The sequence below is a fragment of the Equus caballus genome, chromosome 19, assembly GCF_041296265.1.
Source record: "Equus caballus isolate H_3958 breed thoroughbred chromosome 19, TB-T2T, whole genome shotgun sequence".
NCBI classification, from domain to species: domain Eukaryota; kingdom Metazoa; phylum Chordata; class Mammalia; order Perissodactyla; family Equidae; genus Equus; species Equus caballus.
Genome location: NC_091702.1, coordinates 33358414 through 33377003, shown reverse-complemented (window position 1 = coordinate 33377003; position 18590 = coordinate 33358414). Strand labels below are relative to the sequence as shown.

General features: G+C 36.5%; 1 protein-coding gene across 22 annotated transcripts in view; it reads right to left on the bottom strand.

The window, feature by feature from the left end:
* The window catches only part of VPS8 (VPS8 subunit of CORVET complex), a 236071-nt gene that overhangs the window by 105456 nt on the left and 112025 nt on the right, over window positions 1–18590 (bottom strand). For all 22 annotated transcript variants that reach the window (XM_001498654.4, XM_070243423.1, XM_070243433.1 and 19 more), the window contains 5 exons: window positions 10944–11015; window positions 6123–6242; window positions 4741–4797; window positions 1336–1418; window positions 507–591 (listed from right to left, as the gene is read on the bottom strand). In XM_001498654.4, coding sequence (XP_001498704.1) covers window positions 507–591; window positions 1336–1418; window positions 4741–4797; window positions 6123–6242; window positions 10944–11015 — 417 coding nt within the window. The remainder of the gene's footprint in view (window positions 1–506; window positions 592–1335; window positions 1419–4740; window positions 4798–6122; window positions 6243–10943; window positions 11016–18590) is intronic.

Sequence of the window (18590 nt, the reverse complement as noted above, 5' to 3'; positions counted from 1 at the left end):
GTGATAGCACAACAGTAGATGAATGGGTGAGTAGCCATACAGCCAGTGTGGACATGCTGGACAAAGGGATGACTCACGGCCCTGGGCAGGACACCACGAGATTTCATCACGCTACTTAGAAAGGCATGCAATTTAAAACTTATGAATTGTTTATTTCTGTAATTTTCCATCTAATATTTTCAGACCACAGTTGATCATAAGCAACTGAAACCACAGACAGCAAAACCGTGAACGGGTGGACTACTGTGTATATTTGGTTTTCTTACTGTCAGGTCACTGTCACTAAACTATAACTTCTAAAACTGCAGGAACTCTATCTGTTTTACGTATAAATGTATACTTGGCTAGTAGGAGGCACTCAAAATAAAACCTGTTGAAGAAAACCTTGAATCAGCAAACACATGTCCAAATATTTCTACTGGATAATTATACTTACTGAATAGTTATTTCTACTCGGTAAGGGAGTGCTGAGTAAAAAAAAAGGGGAAAATAGTCTCTTAACTCACCTCTCTTAGTGGGTCACGTAAGTAGCAATCAATAATTTTGTCATATTGGTGTTCTCGTTCATACATAAACTCACAAATTTGATAGCTACAACACAAAAGGGAAAACTTCAGTGTACCCAAACAGGCAGGTGGTTATTAGCTTACCATTTCAAGAAGTTGCTTAGGTATAGAGGTTAGTATTAATTAAAATTACTATAATGGATGTGATTTCTACTGTTCAATGAAGTTATACTACTTAAGGGAGATGAGTATCTGTCATTCCCCTAAATCTAGGTTTAAGATGCTGCTGAATACCATGTTTATAAGAAATTTCAAAGCTGGGTACCAAATAAATGTTAAAGCAACCATGTGTCACATAAAAAATAGTTAATATATTAGATATCAATTAAGTTTTTCTGTTCAGAATTAAATATGTCAAATGAAATAGTTAACAAACTAGATAAACAGTAGTACTAACATACTACATCTTATTTGCTATGTTAAATTCTGCATTGTTTATAACATATAAAAATAACTGTCAAAAATCTATGAAATACCATGGAAATTTTAAGTAAAAAAACCTAAAGTAATAAATCATAAGACTGCCACTTCATTTTCATACTAAAACAAATGTACAAACACTTTAAATTTACTTGCTGTTAATTTCTGCAAATTTTACTAATTTCTAGACTTGAAAGGCAAAAACTTTCATACTTAGGTTTTTTGTTGTTATTTGCACAGCCTTTCTTAATTAAGAAAACAGCAATGTGTCAATAAACTGGGCTTCAAGTTAGAGAAAGGCAATTTAATAGTTTTATGGGAACTAAAATTTGGCTTCAAAACAACTTACAACTCTGCTTTTTCTGCCATACGGATGAGCCGACTCTCTTCAAATTGGACTATGCCTCCAGCTTGCAGCAATTCTAAAAGGACCTGAACATTTAAAATAAATGAGTAAAAATACTGGAATCTACTTTTATTTACTAGCTCTTTAAGAGTCCATTCAGCCACACCACCCCTAACTTTTTTCCTTTTGTCTTATTACTTGCTCATGTTTCGGCCTGGCTTTCACATATAAAAGGGGTTAGACTGACATTAAAATGTTGACCATATCGTATTTAAGTCTTATAAAAAGATAAACGGATCTATCTTTCAAACATGGAAGTAATGCCACAGTGTTTGGAAATAAAGCCTAACTAGAATATCTGACTGACCCTCCACTGAGCTAAAAATGTCCATATATATTCTTTCAAGAAGTATATTTTTGTCTGGCTTTTATGTCTTATGGTGCTTTAAAATCTGTTGTTCACAGGTAGTATCCATGTTAATTTTTCTAATTAAACATTGGTGTTTTTCATAGTAGCATTATTTGCAAGAGCCAAAAGGTGAAAACAACATAAATGTTCATCAATGGGTGAATGCATAAACGAAATACAGTATATACATAGAATATTATTCATCCTTAAAAGGGAATAAAATTCTGACACATGCCACAACACAGATAACCTTAAAAACATCATGCTAAGTGAAATAAGCCAGTCACAGAAGAACAAATACCGTATGATTCCACTTACATGAGGTACCTAGAGCAGCCAAATCCATAGAGACAGAAAGTTGACTGGCAGCAGCCAAGGGTTGGGGGAGGGGATTCTGTGGAGTCATTGTTTAATGGGGACAGAGTTTCAGTTTGGGAAGATAAAGCTCTGGAGATGGATGGTGGTGATGGTTGCATAGCAATGCAATACACTTAACACCACTGAATTGTACACTTAAAATGGTTAAAATGACAAATTTTATGGGATACATATTACCACAATAAAAAACAAACAAAAACATTGGGGTTCATATAATTTTTATCACAACAAGAGGCTGAATAATAAAGGTGACTAGAATCTTGAGATTGATTCATCAATATTTTTAAATAAATCTCAAAATACAATAGAATCATTATATAGTAAATAGAGCAATATGAGAAAGCTCTCTCCTGTATTTAAGTTTAAGACCTAGAATGACATGACGCTTCTCAGAACTCCAGGAAATCATTTAACAAACTATTTCTCTAACACAGGAAATTGATTACTTTCAGGTTAAAAAACAAAAGGCAGAAAAGAAGTAAAACCTATCAAACTTAACATTTCAGAACTCTAATTTAATGTTTTTGAGTACCATAATGTACTGTCATATAGAATAACTGCGGAGTGAACCCCTCCTGCCAGAAGCCTCAATGTGGAATAACATAATAGAAATGCCATTAGCTGGAGCCAGTCTTACAACTCACTGGAGCTGATTTTTAAATTTTCAGGAATTTTTTAAGTTGGATGTTAAATAGAGCCATCGCTAAAAATTAAATTATATAAATTCAAAATTAAACAAATTAAAAACAAAGGTAATACTCCAAAAACTCACTGCTTCCTAATTTTACTACATTTTACTATGTATGCTCTCGAGGTTAGTTTCTGTGATTATATCTACAGGGTGGAAATATTACAAAAACTGTGGTATTGTTTATCTCTTCCAAACTCCGTGTTCAGTGACATCATGTTGGTAAGTTGAAATCAGCTACAGTGGGAGTATTTACACCACGGAAATTGTCAAATGCTATAAATCAGGGCTTGTTACATTTTTAAAGGGTTGTAAAACAAACAAACAAGAACATGTGACTAAGACCACACATGACCTATAAAGCCTAAAATATTTACTCTTTGGCCCCTTACAGAAAAAGTGTGCCAGTCCCTGATTAGGAAAGTGATGGAAATAACATTAATAAGGCAATCAAACTTAAAAGTGTACACGTCATAGTCATTACATTGTGAATAGCACAAAAAAATTAAGAAATTATGTTCCAGTGCAGGTATTCTAAAACTGTTATCAGATTCAGCAAAGCAATCTCTTCATTGATGAACGAGTGAAGTTCTGACATGCTTTCGTGGCTGCACTCTCATCTTATTCATTTACATAAACGAAAATATCAACCGACATTGATATCAGAACTACACTTGGGAAGCCATTGTTAAACTTTTATCAGCACAACACTGGAAAATACTAAAAAATATTGCATAAACAAATTATTATACATAATGAACAGTACAAGAGAAAGAGTGCTGTATTAGAAGGGAAGGAATTGGGTTCTAATCTTAGTTGTGACCTTGGGCAACTTCTTCAGTTTTCTGTATTTTTAAAATGAGTAGGGAAAAAACCTACAAAATCTTAAAGGGGACTCCAGTAATAGAACATTACTATCCTATGATTACTTCTCAAGGTTCAGCTTTTACATTTAGGTTTGGTTTTGATTTTAATTTAGTTGTCTATATAAAAAGTTGTTATTTTATATAGCAATACCATGCATACCAGGATCCACATTTCCTGTCAGTAGAGAAATAGGGGCAAAACGAGAGTCCATGTAGCCATTTGTATTCAATATAATTTAAGAGAGAACCACAATTTTAGCAGCTGTTGTCTTCCCTAAGATAGTCTGCAGCCGTCACTGGGCCACAGCTGTGCAGAGAAAGGGGTCACTCTTGCTATCCCATGTTCTTATTTGAGTCTCAACCTCCCAGCTGGGCACTATTACCATAAAAAATCAGCACAGCTCTCAAAACACTTAATCTTTGTAGCTTATCTGACAGAGTCTGGCTACCAATTTTAAATAGGTTGACTCTCTTAGTGCTCACAATTACAGTGGGTAAGCTTTTAAAGAATCTTCCTCGTAAAATGGACCCTACAGAAAGTGGCATAAGTAGAAAGAGGAGGTGATCGAACAGTTACTATCGCACAGTGACTTGCGGAGGGACAGATGGATTCTGGTCTTCAGAAATGGCCAGCCCTATTGCAGTGGTGCTAGAGAGCACACCCAAAAGTTGAGTGTCTCAATACTCAGGATTCTGCAGCCTTTCTGATTCAGGATCATTGTAGCTAAGAGTGGTTACCAGATTAATGACACTGGTGAGAAGCAGGATACAATAGGTGCCAACTGTTCCTACATAATGGAGAAGGATGAAGTGTTCTCTTTAATGCCATGTTGAATGAAAGACAGGTCCAGTCTGCTTAGAAATTTAGTCTGACATAAGCGCCTTATACATGTACTTCAACCAACCATCCACACTATTTTCTGGTTGTCACTTTCTAGCTTAGCATTAGGGTTTGTCACAAGTCATTTTCACCTTATGTCTCATGAGGTCTAGAATGGAAGGGTTCTTTTGGGCTTACTCTGTCTTCTTTCCCATTCTTTAGCAAAAAGAGTTCTAGTGGTTCATACCTGCTGTCTTTCAGAGTGTCGTGAGTCATCGTCAGGACTACAGAGGAATTCAAGGACCTAGTCAAAGAAAAGGTATTTTTTTATTGGATACCAGCATGCATGCCATAACACTGACATAATGAAAACAACACCTACCCTTTCTATATCACCAACTCATTCACACTCAGCCATAACAAATACCACAGTATACAGTATCTTCCCAGCTGATGGCTCTAGTACATGGCACAGCAGGCTCAGGCACACTAACAATTTAACATGTACCTTGCACACATTTCTTTACTGTGTTTAGAAACATGATTAGAAGGCAGCATCATCTCTATATCTTAACTTTAAGATCCCTGATACCGTGGACCAAGCAGAGCACGGACTTTGTGAAGTCAGGCCACTTGAATTTGAACGCTAACTTTATTAACAATAATAACATTTATTGCTAATAATAGCACTTATTAAGTATGACCTTGGATGAGTGACAACCTCTCCAGGCTTTAGTTTCCTCATCTGCAAAACGGGGGTCACAACTATACTAATTTCAGACCCACTGGGAGCATTAAGTTAATATTACGTATTAAAGCTTTGGAATCGAGTCTGGCACTGTGAAGTGCTCAAGAAATGCTACTCGTTATAAGCAACTTTCTCCAGAAAAAAAGTATTTTCTTTGCCACCTGTGGATTTGTAGGAGATAATTAACTGGGATTTGGAGATATCTTTAGAGCTTCAGAGTCAAAGTCATTTATTTGTAAGTAAATTTAGATTTTCTAAAAGTAATCTTTCCTTCAGATGATCAACATCATAGTATTCCTACCAGTGAGACGGGTGATTCTCACATTGGAAAATTCTTCAGCAAAGAATTCTAGGCAATTTAGAGCAACACAATAATTAAGAGAACAGAATTTCTATAAACCAATCTCCACAAACCACACTCCCATGACACCAAGTTACCAGGCAAAGTCATAGTATCCAGATATATTATTCTGTAAACAACATACAATTTAGATTCAAACTGAAACCCAAACAGGCTTCTCCCTGATAAGAAACTTATCCTATAGGCTGTTTTATTAAGAAACAGTGTAGGGGTTGGCCCCATGGCTGAGTGGTTAAGTTCGCGCGCTCCACTGCAGGCGGCCCAGTGTTTCGTTGGTTCGAATCCTGGGGGCGGACATGGCACTGCTCATCAAACCACGCTGAGGCAGCGTCCCACATGCCACAACTAGAAGGACCCACAACGAAGAATATACAACTATGTACCAGGGGGCTTTGGGAGAAAAAGGAAAAAATAAAAAATCTTTAAAAAAAAAAAAAGAAACAGTGTGATCCAGTGAAGGGTTCTACGAACAGTAAGTAGAGTAAAAACAACTCTAGTTCTCATTGTTAAAGACACTCACCTGATCAAAAAGGGTTCTGTTAACAAACAAAGTATTGTCAGGCTTTGCGAGCTGCCGGGCGAGGAACGTAAAGAGACACCCCACTTGTGAGGGAGTAAAATCAGAATTCTCCACCATAACCTGATGAGCAAAGAGACCATTTATTCAATACACCATCTGGTTTGACACAAAAAATATACAATTAGAAGGAGGGGGGATGTCTCATTACTGAAGACTCATGAAAAGATTCTTTTACTGACTGTGCAACAACTCAATAAAAGAGCTCAATACCATTGAGAGAAGGAGCACAACTACTCACACACTCTGAAAGGAAAACATGTTAGCGATTTTGGGCATGTTTCTAGGCATGACTCAGATGAGAACTGAATTGTTAGAGAGGTGGATTTCAAAGAAATATTGATCATGTTTCCCTCTTGAATTCTTAAAAGAGAATCCTACTCAAATTAATTTACAGTAAATTAATAACCCTCTTAAAAATCTGCCCACTAACACAGGAAGAAGGAAGTTGCTTTGGGGTTTAAAAGATAACTTGAGAGGGGCTGGCCCCGTGGCTGAGTGGTTAAGTTCTCGCGCTCTGCTGCAGGAGGCCCAGTGTTTCGTTGGTTCGAATCCTGGGCGCGGACATGGCATTGCTCATCAAACCACGCTGAGGCAGCATCCCACATGCCACAACTAGAATGACCCACAGCGAAGAATATACAACTATGTACCGGGGGGCTTTGGGGAGAAAAAGGAAAAAAATAAAATCATTAGAAAAAAAAAAAAAAGATAACTTGAGAGTAAAAGCATCCCAGAAAAGAAGTCAGCTAGCCCACGAATCAATGAAGGAAATGGCTTCTGCCTTGTCTATAAACAGTTTCTTGAACAGATGGCTTCATGTAACAGGCTTTTTACAGCCACACACAGTTATCAAATCATAATCATTCCCCTGCTTTAAGAGAGCTCTTATCTCCAGAGTACCTACTATGTGTAAGATGCTATGGCAGACACATTCAAGGGAATTATCAATGAGACAGGAAGGTGAGACAGGTAAATGAATCTTAAAAGGCATACTGTGATCAACACTATTACAGAGGAACAAATGACTACAGAAGCACACTGGGGTAAATTCACTTCAACTGGTTAGACAGGGAACTTGAAAAGAAATGAGAAAAGTAGCTTTTAAATTAAGCTTTAAAGCCCATGAGGAACCCGTGATGGGGAAATGGCAGGAGAGAGAGCAATCCAGGCAGAGGAAGAGTGAGCAAAAGCATGGACACAGGAAAACACCGTTTGCTTAGAGAAACTATGTGTTTCATTAGAATGCAGAGCATGCATGCAGAGGAGGCAGAAATTCGATACAAAAAGATTAGGCCTCAAATGTCATTCCAAGGAATTTAGAATTTATTCCATCACAAACTGGGGAGAGACTAAAGGCGTTCAATCAGGAAAGTTGATCACGATCAGTATTGTGCTGAGGTAAAACTATCCTGTCAGCAGTGTGAAGGATAAAATAACAGAGGAAGACCGAAAAGGTGAGAGACCAAGATGCATGTGACTGCAGGGGTCCAAGGGAGAGACAGACGGGTTCTGACCAGGGCAGAGACAAGGAAAACGGAAGGAGGAACAGGTGCAAAAGACACTGCAGAGAGAGAGGAGACAGGACAAGTATTCATATGTGTGGAAATATGTGGCTAAAGGAGGAATAAAAAATAGATCTTGAGCCTGACAGGCAGGTAGGATAATGATGCCATTAACAAAGAGAGAATGCAGAAGTTTGAGAAAGGATCATGTACTGTTTTGGACTTACTGGATCTATGGCAGCAACCCCACAACAAATTAGGGAACAGCACCCTGTCTCATCTACGGCAAAGACCTAAGTTCCCTCCCTCCATCCTCTATTCAAAGATAAACATTTCTCCTATTATAAAGCATTCCCTGGGGGCTGGCTTTTGGCCTACCTCTTCTTACTGTGCTAGTCATATATACACTTCTTTCACCCTTCCTGCTTTTAGCCCAGCAATCACAGCTTGCTCAAGTGCATAATCAGTCATTTCTAAGAGCGTGAGGATATTTCAAGTTGTAATCTGTGTGTGTGTCTCTAAATTCCAACTGATCATATTCAAAGAGCTTTCTACAGCTTTAGAATACTCAGTCATCACTCTCTTCCAGTGTGCGGACCCTTGAGTAGAACTCAACTGCTGGGGCTCAACTAGTGCTTGTCTCTGCTTTTAGCCCTTCCTTTTGCTCTGTAAGCAAACTCCTTAACTGTCTGATCCTAGAAACATCTTTGAAAACAGTTCTAACTCACAGCCAGTTCCCCTGGCACCTCAGCAAGTGTCTAATTGGTTATCACCCTAGAAATTTTGATTTCTCTCCATTTCCTCTCTCCGACCTATTTCAGAGACCATGCTGACAAAATCTGTAGGGCAATCCTGTACAAAGTCACATATTAACAGCCTTTCTCCTCTCTGTCTGCAGCCATTCAGCACACACAATAATGCCTGAGATCTGATGCTCATTCACCTGTTCTCTGGTCACTGCCTATACTCCCACTGTCACTGGCTCCCTCAGAAGTACCCTTTAACAGATTAGTACAACTCTATTACCAGAAATGAGAAAATAATCTCAAAAGTTCATTCTTCATGGACCCAAGGTAAATACTATCAAAACAATATATAAGAGTAGCCATTCCCCAATAGTAAGAACTTAAGTACTTACGGAGATTTCTTCTTTTCATTTGGATCATTCTTCTAACTCAGTATAGTTTTAAATTTAAATTCCAATTCAATCAACTTGAAAACATTTCTTGTATGTCTGCTAAGTTGTGGGCATTGTGCTAGGCACATTCTGGGCATGTTAAAACAATGGGCACCCTCCCCCCCAAAAGTCCTCAGAGTCTATACCTACAGGAAGCTCAAGTCTGGGTAGGAAAATACACATGTAAACAATTACGAAACAGTGTGTCTAGTGTAGCATCAAGTGTTACATGAACACAGAGAAAGGGCAACTAATCAAACTGGAAGTATGGGAGAGGATCCTAAATGAGTTTCTCATGGATGCTATTTGAGTTACATCTTGAAAAATGGTTAGGAATTTGCCAGGCAGAGAAAGGAAAGGAAAAGGCATGACGGGATGAAAGAAAACCTATGCAAAGAATATAAGCCACAAAGATGACAGAGAAAGTTCAGTGAATTCCAACAATTTAGTATGGTTGAGGAGTTCATAACATGGCGGGGCGGTGGTGGGTAGGAGAGAGGAGCAGTTACAGAGAAGTAGTCAGGGACTAAAAAATACAGAAGGATCTTGGATGTTACATTAAGCAGTTTATATGGGTACGGAAGAAACTAGTACTTGTGCTCCAACATCTGTTCTTCCCTCCTAACTTAGAAACAGAATTCCTTATTTTGAGCTAAACACATGGTCACCCGTAATACAGAATATATTTCTCAGTCTCTTAGCAGCTAACCTGCCATATATCTAAGTTCTGATCAACACAATATAAGCAGAACTGTTGTAGATAACTTCTAAGAAATTTTCTTAAAGAAAGGAACACTCACTTCTTCACCTCTTTCTGCAGTCAGGCTGGCTAGAAAGCAGAGGTGATGGCTGGAGCCTGAGCAGCCATTTTGAACCAAAAAACAAAAACCATGTACTAAGAATAAGAGCAGTAAGACAGAAGGGATCTGCATCCCTGATAAGTTTGTGAAGCCACTCTACTAAATCAGGTTGCTTATTTCCAGACTTACATGACAAAATAAATTCCCATCACAATCAAACCACTGTTAATTTGAATATTCTCTCACAGCAGAACTTAATTCCAACTGATCTAATGGGAAGCCATAGAAGACTATTAGGTAGAGAAGAGGCAAGATCACAAATTAAACAAGGACAAGATGATGTATCGAGAAACCATTTAGAAAGGTATTTTGGGCATTTAGGTGAAAAATCTCCATATTAACCACCTGGATCAAACTGGCATTATTTGGGAGCTTAGCCATCCTGTTTGTATTTTCATCACTGTCAGTCTTACAAGGTCAATAAATAGCTCAAATGACATAATGTATATAAATGTGCTTTGAAAATTATAAAGAACTATTATAATTGTAATGCATTAATGTTATGCACAGAGAACAGTTTAATTTTGGTCTCTTGTCCAAAATAATCTAAAAGTCACTAAGAGGAAGAAATCTCTATTTTATAGCCAAATGAACAGGATGAAAACTCTAAGCTTTCAACTACAAGAAGAAATTGGCCTGGTTGAAGCTGTGCAGATGGAAAGGAAAAAAATCTGTCTCTGCATTCATTCATTAGCAACAGCATGAACCTCAAAATAGCTTTGGACTGAATCTAGTTAGATTCAGACCGGGATGATCGTCTTTGTGTGCCTCAAGTCCTAAGTGTCACCCATCATCTCAGTACAACGGTAAAACTACCTTAGCAACACTGCGATGATGGTATGAGACAGAAGGAGATTATTTACATTAATTGTTTTCTCAAAGCACTCTGAAGTTAGTTTCTATCGTTGCATGTAATCATACTAATGTAGCAATTATCACAATATACTTTTCTCAAGAGTAGTACCCTATATCCTTGTATCAAGTCTAAAGCTGAGAGACATTAAATCTTCTTTGAATGAATGATTAGTATTTCATTCAACTTTTGAAGACAAAGACATCATAATAAAATTTTTAAAAGACTGCAACATATCGCTTCATTAAACAAGATAAATGACTGTAACACAGCACTTCATTAAACAAGATTATTTTAGAACTTGCTATAAAATAATTCAACTTTCTTAATATAAACATCAACACAAAGACATTTTTTCTGAATACTTACTTTCAACAAAATATCCACAATACGTTGTTGATATTCTACGGCTTGCTTGTCATTTTTAAAATCTTCAAAAGTCTAAAAGAGAGAAAGAAAGTTTTAAAAATAATTATTTGTAAATTTTAGAAGGAAAGAAGATATTAAATTCTTATTAATAGTCAAGTAAATTCCCAAATAAGATAATCATTCTTCAGTAGTTTTTTCCTTATATATCTTTAATAACTTATTTTTAGTGAGTTAAGTAGAAAGCTACAACATTTAATATTGCACAGTATTCTGAAACTTTAAAAATAGATAAAAAGCATAAAATATGGTGATTATCAGGCAACCAAAAAGTGATTCAAGAAAGGAAGGCAAAGTTTACAGGCAATGAAAAAGAAAAAACACTAATTGCAAGACACAATTGGTGACCAAGAGTTTGAGAAGGATGAAATACATGTTACATGCTCAGCCATCGTTCCATCTGTGCTATTTGGAAATAATAACTGAAATACAGTTTGTGAACTGTCATGAAAAATAATTTTCATAATTTCCGTGACAACTAAGAAAAAATGATGTTCAAAGATAGTTAAAAAAATTATTATGGTAAAATGCCACAATGTTAAAATCCTCAAGCCAACATACAAGGAAAAGGCACCCTATTTTCAAAACACTGCCAAGTACAGGACTTCTTATTTTATGTCCCTGCTCAAGTAGAGCCAAATATATTTTGAATAGAACACGCACCAAAGTAAATGACAGCACCAGATTCTGAAAATACCTAGTACGTACAGGATACACATATGAAGGAGCTGAAATTGTATCCACTACCAAAAAATTCAAATGAAAATGTTTATTGAATAACAAGAATGATGAAAGACAAAGATCTTTCTTATGGTTCTCACTTTGCACATTAGGCTCTTAGAAATATTTAAATCCACACAGCAATAATTTACTGCTTATTTTCCTGAGAAAAGAAAATAGATTACATATTGTCCCAATAGATTAAAAGAAAACAGGAATTTCACAGCCACGAACCTTCAAGACTACATCGAGGTTACATTCAAACCAGAATACTTGCTGTTCTGTAAATTGGCCCTGAAATCCCCCAACTTCTCCAAAGCCCCTTTGCTCACGCTGTTCTCTTATGAGCACGCCTTCTTTCCCTTCTGTCTGACACACAGTAAGTGCTTTAAACAAATGACTGCTGATTTGTCTAGTTAATTACAGAGAAAAAGAAAACCCTTTCCTTTTTTTAATCTTTTTTTCAGCTATACTGGTTTGCTGCCAGTTAGTTGAGATATGCTGAAATGAGTAACCAAGGAGACACAGGAACTCTTAATCTGGAAAGCTCAAACAGAAGATACTTTGATGTTTAAGCAGGTTAAATATGACCCCGACTGAAGACAGACAGGGGGACTAGAAAGTCTCTCAGTTGTATCTTCAGGTTTATGAGAACAATAAACACGCACAAGCTCACGCAAACATCCCCCAGCCCAGCCTGCCAAAGTGACATGTCAACTCTGCAGGTACAAACTGAAGGTACTGTCTGCTAATACAAGTGCTATTCAACTAAAACACAAAAACATGGAGAATTAACAGATGCATTAAAATACTACAGCAGTGACAGCAAGGAAAAAAGAATTTCCTTATCCATTTTCCTTTTGATAGCTTGTATTCACTGCTTTGAAACAGATATTGAAAGTTTACTTCTGTAAACATAATTAAGTGGTGATATACTATATTATGAATATTAGGATATTCATAATGACATATTTTGGTTGTAGTTAACAAAATGGCACATCATTGTTAAACCATTATCATTCCACAAAGATGCTTCTAATTGTACAATGCTTGTTAGAGGAATAATACGCAAAGATGTCCTAATGGAGAATGACACAGTTTGCGAAGCACAAAGGTAGACCCAAAACTCAGTCCAAAGTCATCTGGGAATTTTGTCATAAAAGCTTCTTTCCGTAGTCCCTTAAAAATTATTACAGAGTTTCTGTAAGATAATGCTGATTGGCTAAATCCTAATCTAGGGGTCAACAAACATCTCTGAAAAGGGCCAGAGGGAAAATATTTTAGGCTTTGTGGGCTACATGTGGTCTCAACAACATATTCTTCTGTTTTTATAACTCTTAAAAACGTAAAAAATATTCTTAGCTTGCACAGGCAGAGGCCAAATGGAGCAGAACTTGGTCCACAGGCTGTAGTTTGTGGAGCTATGTCCTAACACCTTCACACATCCCCCAACAAGATCTGTGTATGATAAAAAGAGAGCAAAAAGAATCACCCACAACCCAGGCTAATGGGAAAACTAGAAGGACAACAAACACTACAAACTTCAACTTACATAAAAGTGGGAAAATCCACATCCCAAATTAGCAGAGTTGGCTCCAAAGCCTGTAACACCATAAAGAAGTCAGGATAGAACTGGGGAGAAGAAAGGAGGCTGTGACAAGGTTTCACTGGTAGCAGAACACCTATAATACCATTCAATATTCACCTCCAGAAGCAAAGAGAAATCCACTCTGGGTGAGAAAACACTGACATCAGGTCTGAGACCTGGTGGATCAGAGCACAGGCCAACAGGAAGATTAAAGAAGGGGTCTGGCAAGTGTGGATCAGAGGTCTTGGTAAGATATGGCTTTTGGGATAGAGGAGGTACTTTGGAATGGGGAATTATTCATGGTAAAGAAGGAGGTGGCTCAAGATAAAGATCCTAACTAAAACAAGATAATGTCAAAGATTGAGAAGATGACAGACTACCTTCAAAAGACACAGGGTTTGCAGGTTTAGAAACTAGGCATGGATCTGCACACCACTCGTCAAGCCATGCTGTGGCGGCAACCCACATACAAAATAGAAGAAGACTGGCATAGATGTTAGCTCAGGGACAATCTTCCTCACCAAAAAAAAGAAAAGAAAAAGAAAAAAAAGAAATTGTAGTTAATTGTAGCAAATGGAGAAGTCACTTGAACTAGGAAAACAAGTATGCAATTTTCCTCCACTCTCCAACAAAGTCACCTATTATTGCTAGTCCAGAAAAATCCAACACAAAAAATGAGAATCAAAACAGCAGATGCAGGCACTCCAGAATAACACAAAATAAAAACTAGCTACAAGATAGAAGTAAACTATAACGTTATCCCAATATATATTAAATATATTTAAACATACAACTGCAGATTTGAAAGAGTATCACAGAAATTTAAGAATTCAGGAAAGAAATGCACAAAAAGCAGAAAGATACAAACTAGGAGCTAACTGAACTCAGAAAAAAAAAACTGAAAAAAAAGACAAAGTCATCTCAAAATGAAGACAGATTTACAAGCCACCAAGGGAGAAGAGATATGATCAAAAGCACTGTAAGAGAAATAGAGAATGTAAGTGAAAAGAACCAAGAAAATGAAATTTGAATAAAGAAGTAAAAGAGATCAGAGAATAGGTGATAAATACAGACGATAAAGAAGACACAATACAAAAATAGTTGGAGTTTCTGAAGATGAAATATAAAATACAGTCATGCACCACATAACAACGTTTTGGTCAAGACCAGACCACATATACGAGGGTGGTGCCATAAGATTAGAATCATTTAGCTCAGGTGTACAGTAGGCTATACCACATCTAGGTTTGTGTAAGTACACTCTACGATATTTGCACAATGAAATCACCTAACGATGCATTTCTCAGAATGTATCCCTGTCATTAAGCCATGCATGACCACAATAAAGCAGAAAAAGTATTCAAATTGAAGAAAACTTTCTTGAAATAAAAAGACTTAAATTCACATATTGAAAGAGTCAACAGTATATAGAGTAAAACTGACCCAGAAAGTCAATTCTGAGTGATATCTTAGAGTAAAACTATTATTTTAAATATAAGGAAAAAAGTATGCTGGTTCTGTAGGAAAAAAGACTGTGTCCCTGGGAAAGTAAAGAAAAATCAGGCTAACATCAGTTTTCTTGACAGCAATGTACAAAGCAAGGTAAGAGGGAGGCAATTTTTGTTTTAATTTATCAAAATTTGAAAATTGTACAATAGTAGACAAAACATTACATTGAATCCTCATCACTCAGAAAAGTACACTGAAAACTACAAAATATTGCTGAGAAAAATTAAAGATGACCTAAATAAATGGAACAATATACCTTTTCATGGGTCAGAAAACTCAATATTGCTAAGATGTCAATTCTCAAATTGACTAAATATTAAATACAATCCTACTCAAAATTCCAGCAGGCTTTTGTAGAAATTAACAAGATAACTCTTCTATTCATATTGAAAAGCAAAAAACCTACAAAAGACAAAGCAATTTTGAAGAACAAAAATATGGGGAGCTAACGTAATGTGATTTCCATACTCATAAAGCTACAGAAATCAAAACAGTATGATAGTATTGGCATGAAGACAGACAAACGGACGAATGGCATAGAACAGAATTCAGAAGTAGACCCACACATATTCAGATAATAAATCTCTGACAAAGTACAAAGACAATTCAGCAAAGAAAGGACAGTCTTTTCATTAAATGGTGCTGTAAGAGCTGGATATCCATATGCCAAAAAAACCCACAAAAACTTGCATCTAAACCTTGCATTACATGCAAAAATTTCTTCAAAATGGATCATAGATCTAAATGTAAAACCCAAAACCATAAAACTTCTAAAAGAAAACATAAGAGAAAATCTTTGCAACCTTGGGTTAGGCAAACATTTCTTAGATACGACATCAAAAGCATGAATCACAAAACAAAACTGATAAATTAGATGATTAAAATTTAAAACTTCTGCTATTCAAAAGACATTGTTAGGAGAATGAAAAGATAAACCACACACTGGGAGAAAACATTTGCTAGGCTTACGTAATATGATAAAGAACTTGTATTTAGAATTTATAAAGAACTCTCAAAACTCAACAAGAAAAACACAATTTAAAAAAATGGGCGAAAAATTTAAACAGATATTTTACCAATATATGGATGGCAAACATATCTTCTTGGCTAACATATTTTAATAAAAAGATGCTTAAAATCATTAGTCAGAAGGAAAATATAAACTAAAACCACTATGAGATACTACTACACCTATTAGAATGGTCAAATTAAAAAGATGGACCCTACCAAGTGTTGTGAGAAGACGAAGGAAATGCTACTCTCGTATACCACTGGTAGGAATGTAAAATGGTAGAACCACTTTAGAAAACAGTTTCAGTTTCTTACAAAGTAAAATAATACACTTAACAAATAACCCGGCAATTCCATTCTTTGGTATTTACTCAAGAGAAATAAACTTATGTCCACACTAAGGCCTATATGTAAATGTTCATAATAGCTTTATTCATAGTAGCCTAAAACTGGAAACAACCCAAGAATCATCCACTGGTAAATGTATCAACAAACTGTATATCCATAAAATGGAAAATTATAGAGACATAAAAAGAAACCTATTGACACAAGCAACAGCATGGATAAATCGCAAAAGCATTATTTTAAGTGAACGAAGTCAGAAAAAACTACCAAGTTTATGATTCTATTTAAATGACATTCTAGAAAAGGCAAAACTGTAGTGTCAGAAAGTATTGGGACTGACTACAAAACTGCAGAAGTGACCTTTTTGAGGTGATAAAAATGTTCTATATCTAGATCGTAGTAGTGGTTAAAAGATTGTGTATATTTGTCAAACTCTTCTCTTGAAATGAGTGAACTATATTTTGTATAAATCATACTTCAAGAAAGCTAAATTTAAAAACTTTACTTGAAAAAATATTCCTAAATTTAAAAAAGTAGGAAATGTAATTTAAAAATCTGTCACCATCCCCATTTGGGAATGCAGCCAACACTTGGTGCAGGCATGGAAGGAAACCTCCACTTGTCTTCACGGCATTTCAAATTCATTAAATACATACGAGAAGTAATTACTACATCTCCCGACTCCTCACCACACCCTTGTCCCCTCCCCCTATCTCCTGAGCAGCTTGTTTCTCCTTCGATTCCCTACTGAATAAACAAATAAACCACTACATATCCCGTTCACCAAGTCAGGAATCTGGGAATTTTTGATGCTTCTCATTTGTCTTATCCTTCACAGCCAACTGCACAGTAAGCCCTAAATCTTAGGCCGCTATGCCTCCTCAAGTATCTGTGAAACCCTTCACTTCTTAGTACCCCACTGTTACTGCCCGCATTCAAGCCACCATCACCTTCTCTTTAGATTACCACGAAAATTTGCTAATAGATCTTCTTGTCTCCAGTCTTATTTCATTTCAATCCATTTTCCATTCATCAGTCAGAATTTTCTAAACTACAAATCATGATATTCCTCTATGTAAAAAGCTTCAATGGCTACCTGCTGCTCTCGTATAAAGTCCAAACTTCTTACTATGGATTACAAAATTCAGTCTCTGCCTACATCTCTGGAGCTCTCTCTCTCTGCGGGCTTCCTTAAAGATGCAGCCACGCTGAATTTTTCTCAATTCCTTGAACACACACTGCTGTATTGTTTCCAGGTCTTTTTACATATTCTGTCCTTCTGCCTAGAATATCTTTCCCTAACCTAACTTCTACTCATCCTTTGAGACTCAACATGGACATAATTTCACCCAAGAAACCTTCCCTAGCCCTCCATTAGATTCCCCTCCGAGGTGTTGTGCAGCATCCTGCACTTCTCCAATGGCATGTATCCCACTGTGCTACAGTTACTTCTCTACAATCTGGATCCTCTTCCTCCACAAAGGCAGGGTTTCTATCCCGTCAGCCAAGGATGCACCCCCAGAATACAGTACTTGTGATAAACTAGGCACTCACACATTTGTCAAGCAAATGAGAGACTATATTGCGGTTACTATCAATCTCAATATGGTAATTCAGACATCGGCATAATTCCAAATGACCTACAATGCTAACACAGCCCTTAAACAAATGAAAATTAGGTAAAATCAATTGTCGCTCTCTACCACTTTTTCCGAATCCCCTGCCCCACCACTTCCTGTTTCTTTTTTCCTACATGCCAGACACCAAGTACCCTTATGTCCTCTTCTGGATGTCGAAGATCTCCTAAACCAACTAGACCTAATTTCCAGTTCTAAGTTTCTTTTCCCCTCTTCATATGCAATTAAAGTTACTACTTCTGAAGTAAGATTTTAAAATTAAAGTAATTCAAAGTATAATTGGTATCTTAACCTTCTCAGGAGTACTTACTTTTTTTATTTAACAGTTTATTGTTCAACTTATAAAAGTACTATACGGTCCTTAGAGATATTTGCCCCATCTCACAGAGTTAGTCACTATTAATATTTAGGTGTATTTCCTTCCTGTCTTTTTTCTCCTAATACTGTGCATATACATTATTTGTGTGTTCTATACATTTCTGAGCCTCCTGCTTCACTAAACACTATAATATAAGTGCTGTCCATGTTATTGAAAGCTTTTTAGACTATAACTACAAAGCCATTTAATTGAGATGATATATCATGTTTTATATAATTATTCCCCTGGAGGCATTTTCACAGAGAACTTGGCTCACCCAAACCCATCTTTAATTGAACACGTATAAGGATGTTTTTTCAGCAGGGAGCTTCTGTGTTACATTTCAACTCCAGGTATTTCCACTATCACCACCACCACATGTACTTCAGAGCCTTCTTCCATATTTAGTGTGCCAACTAACA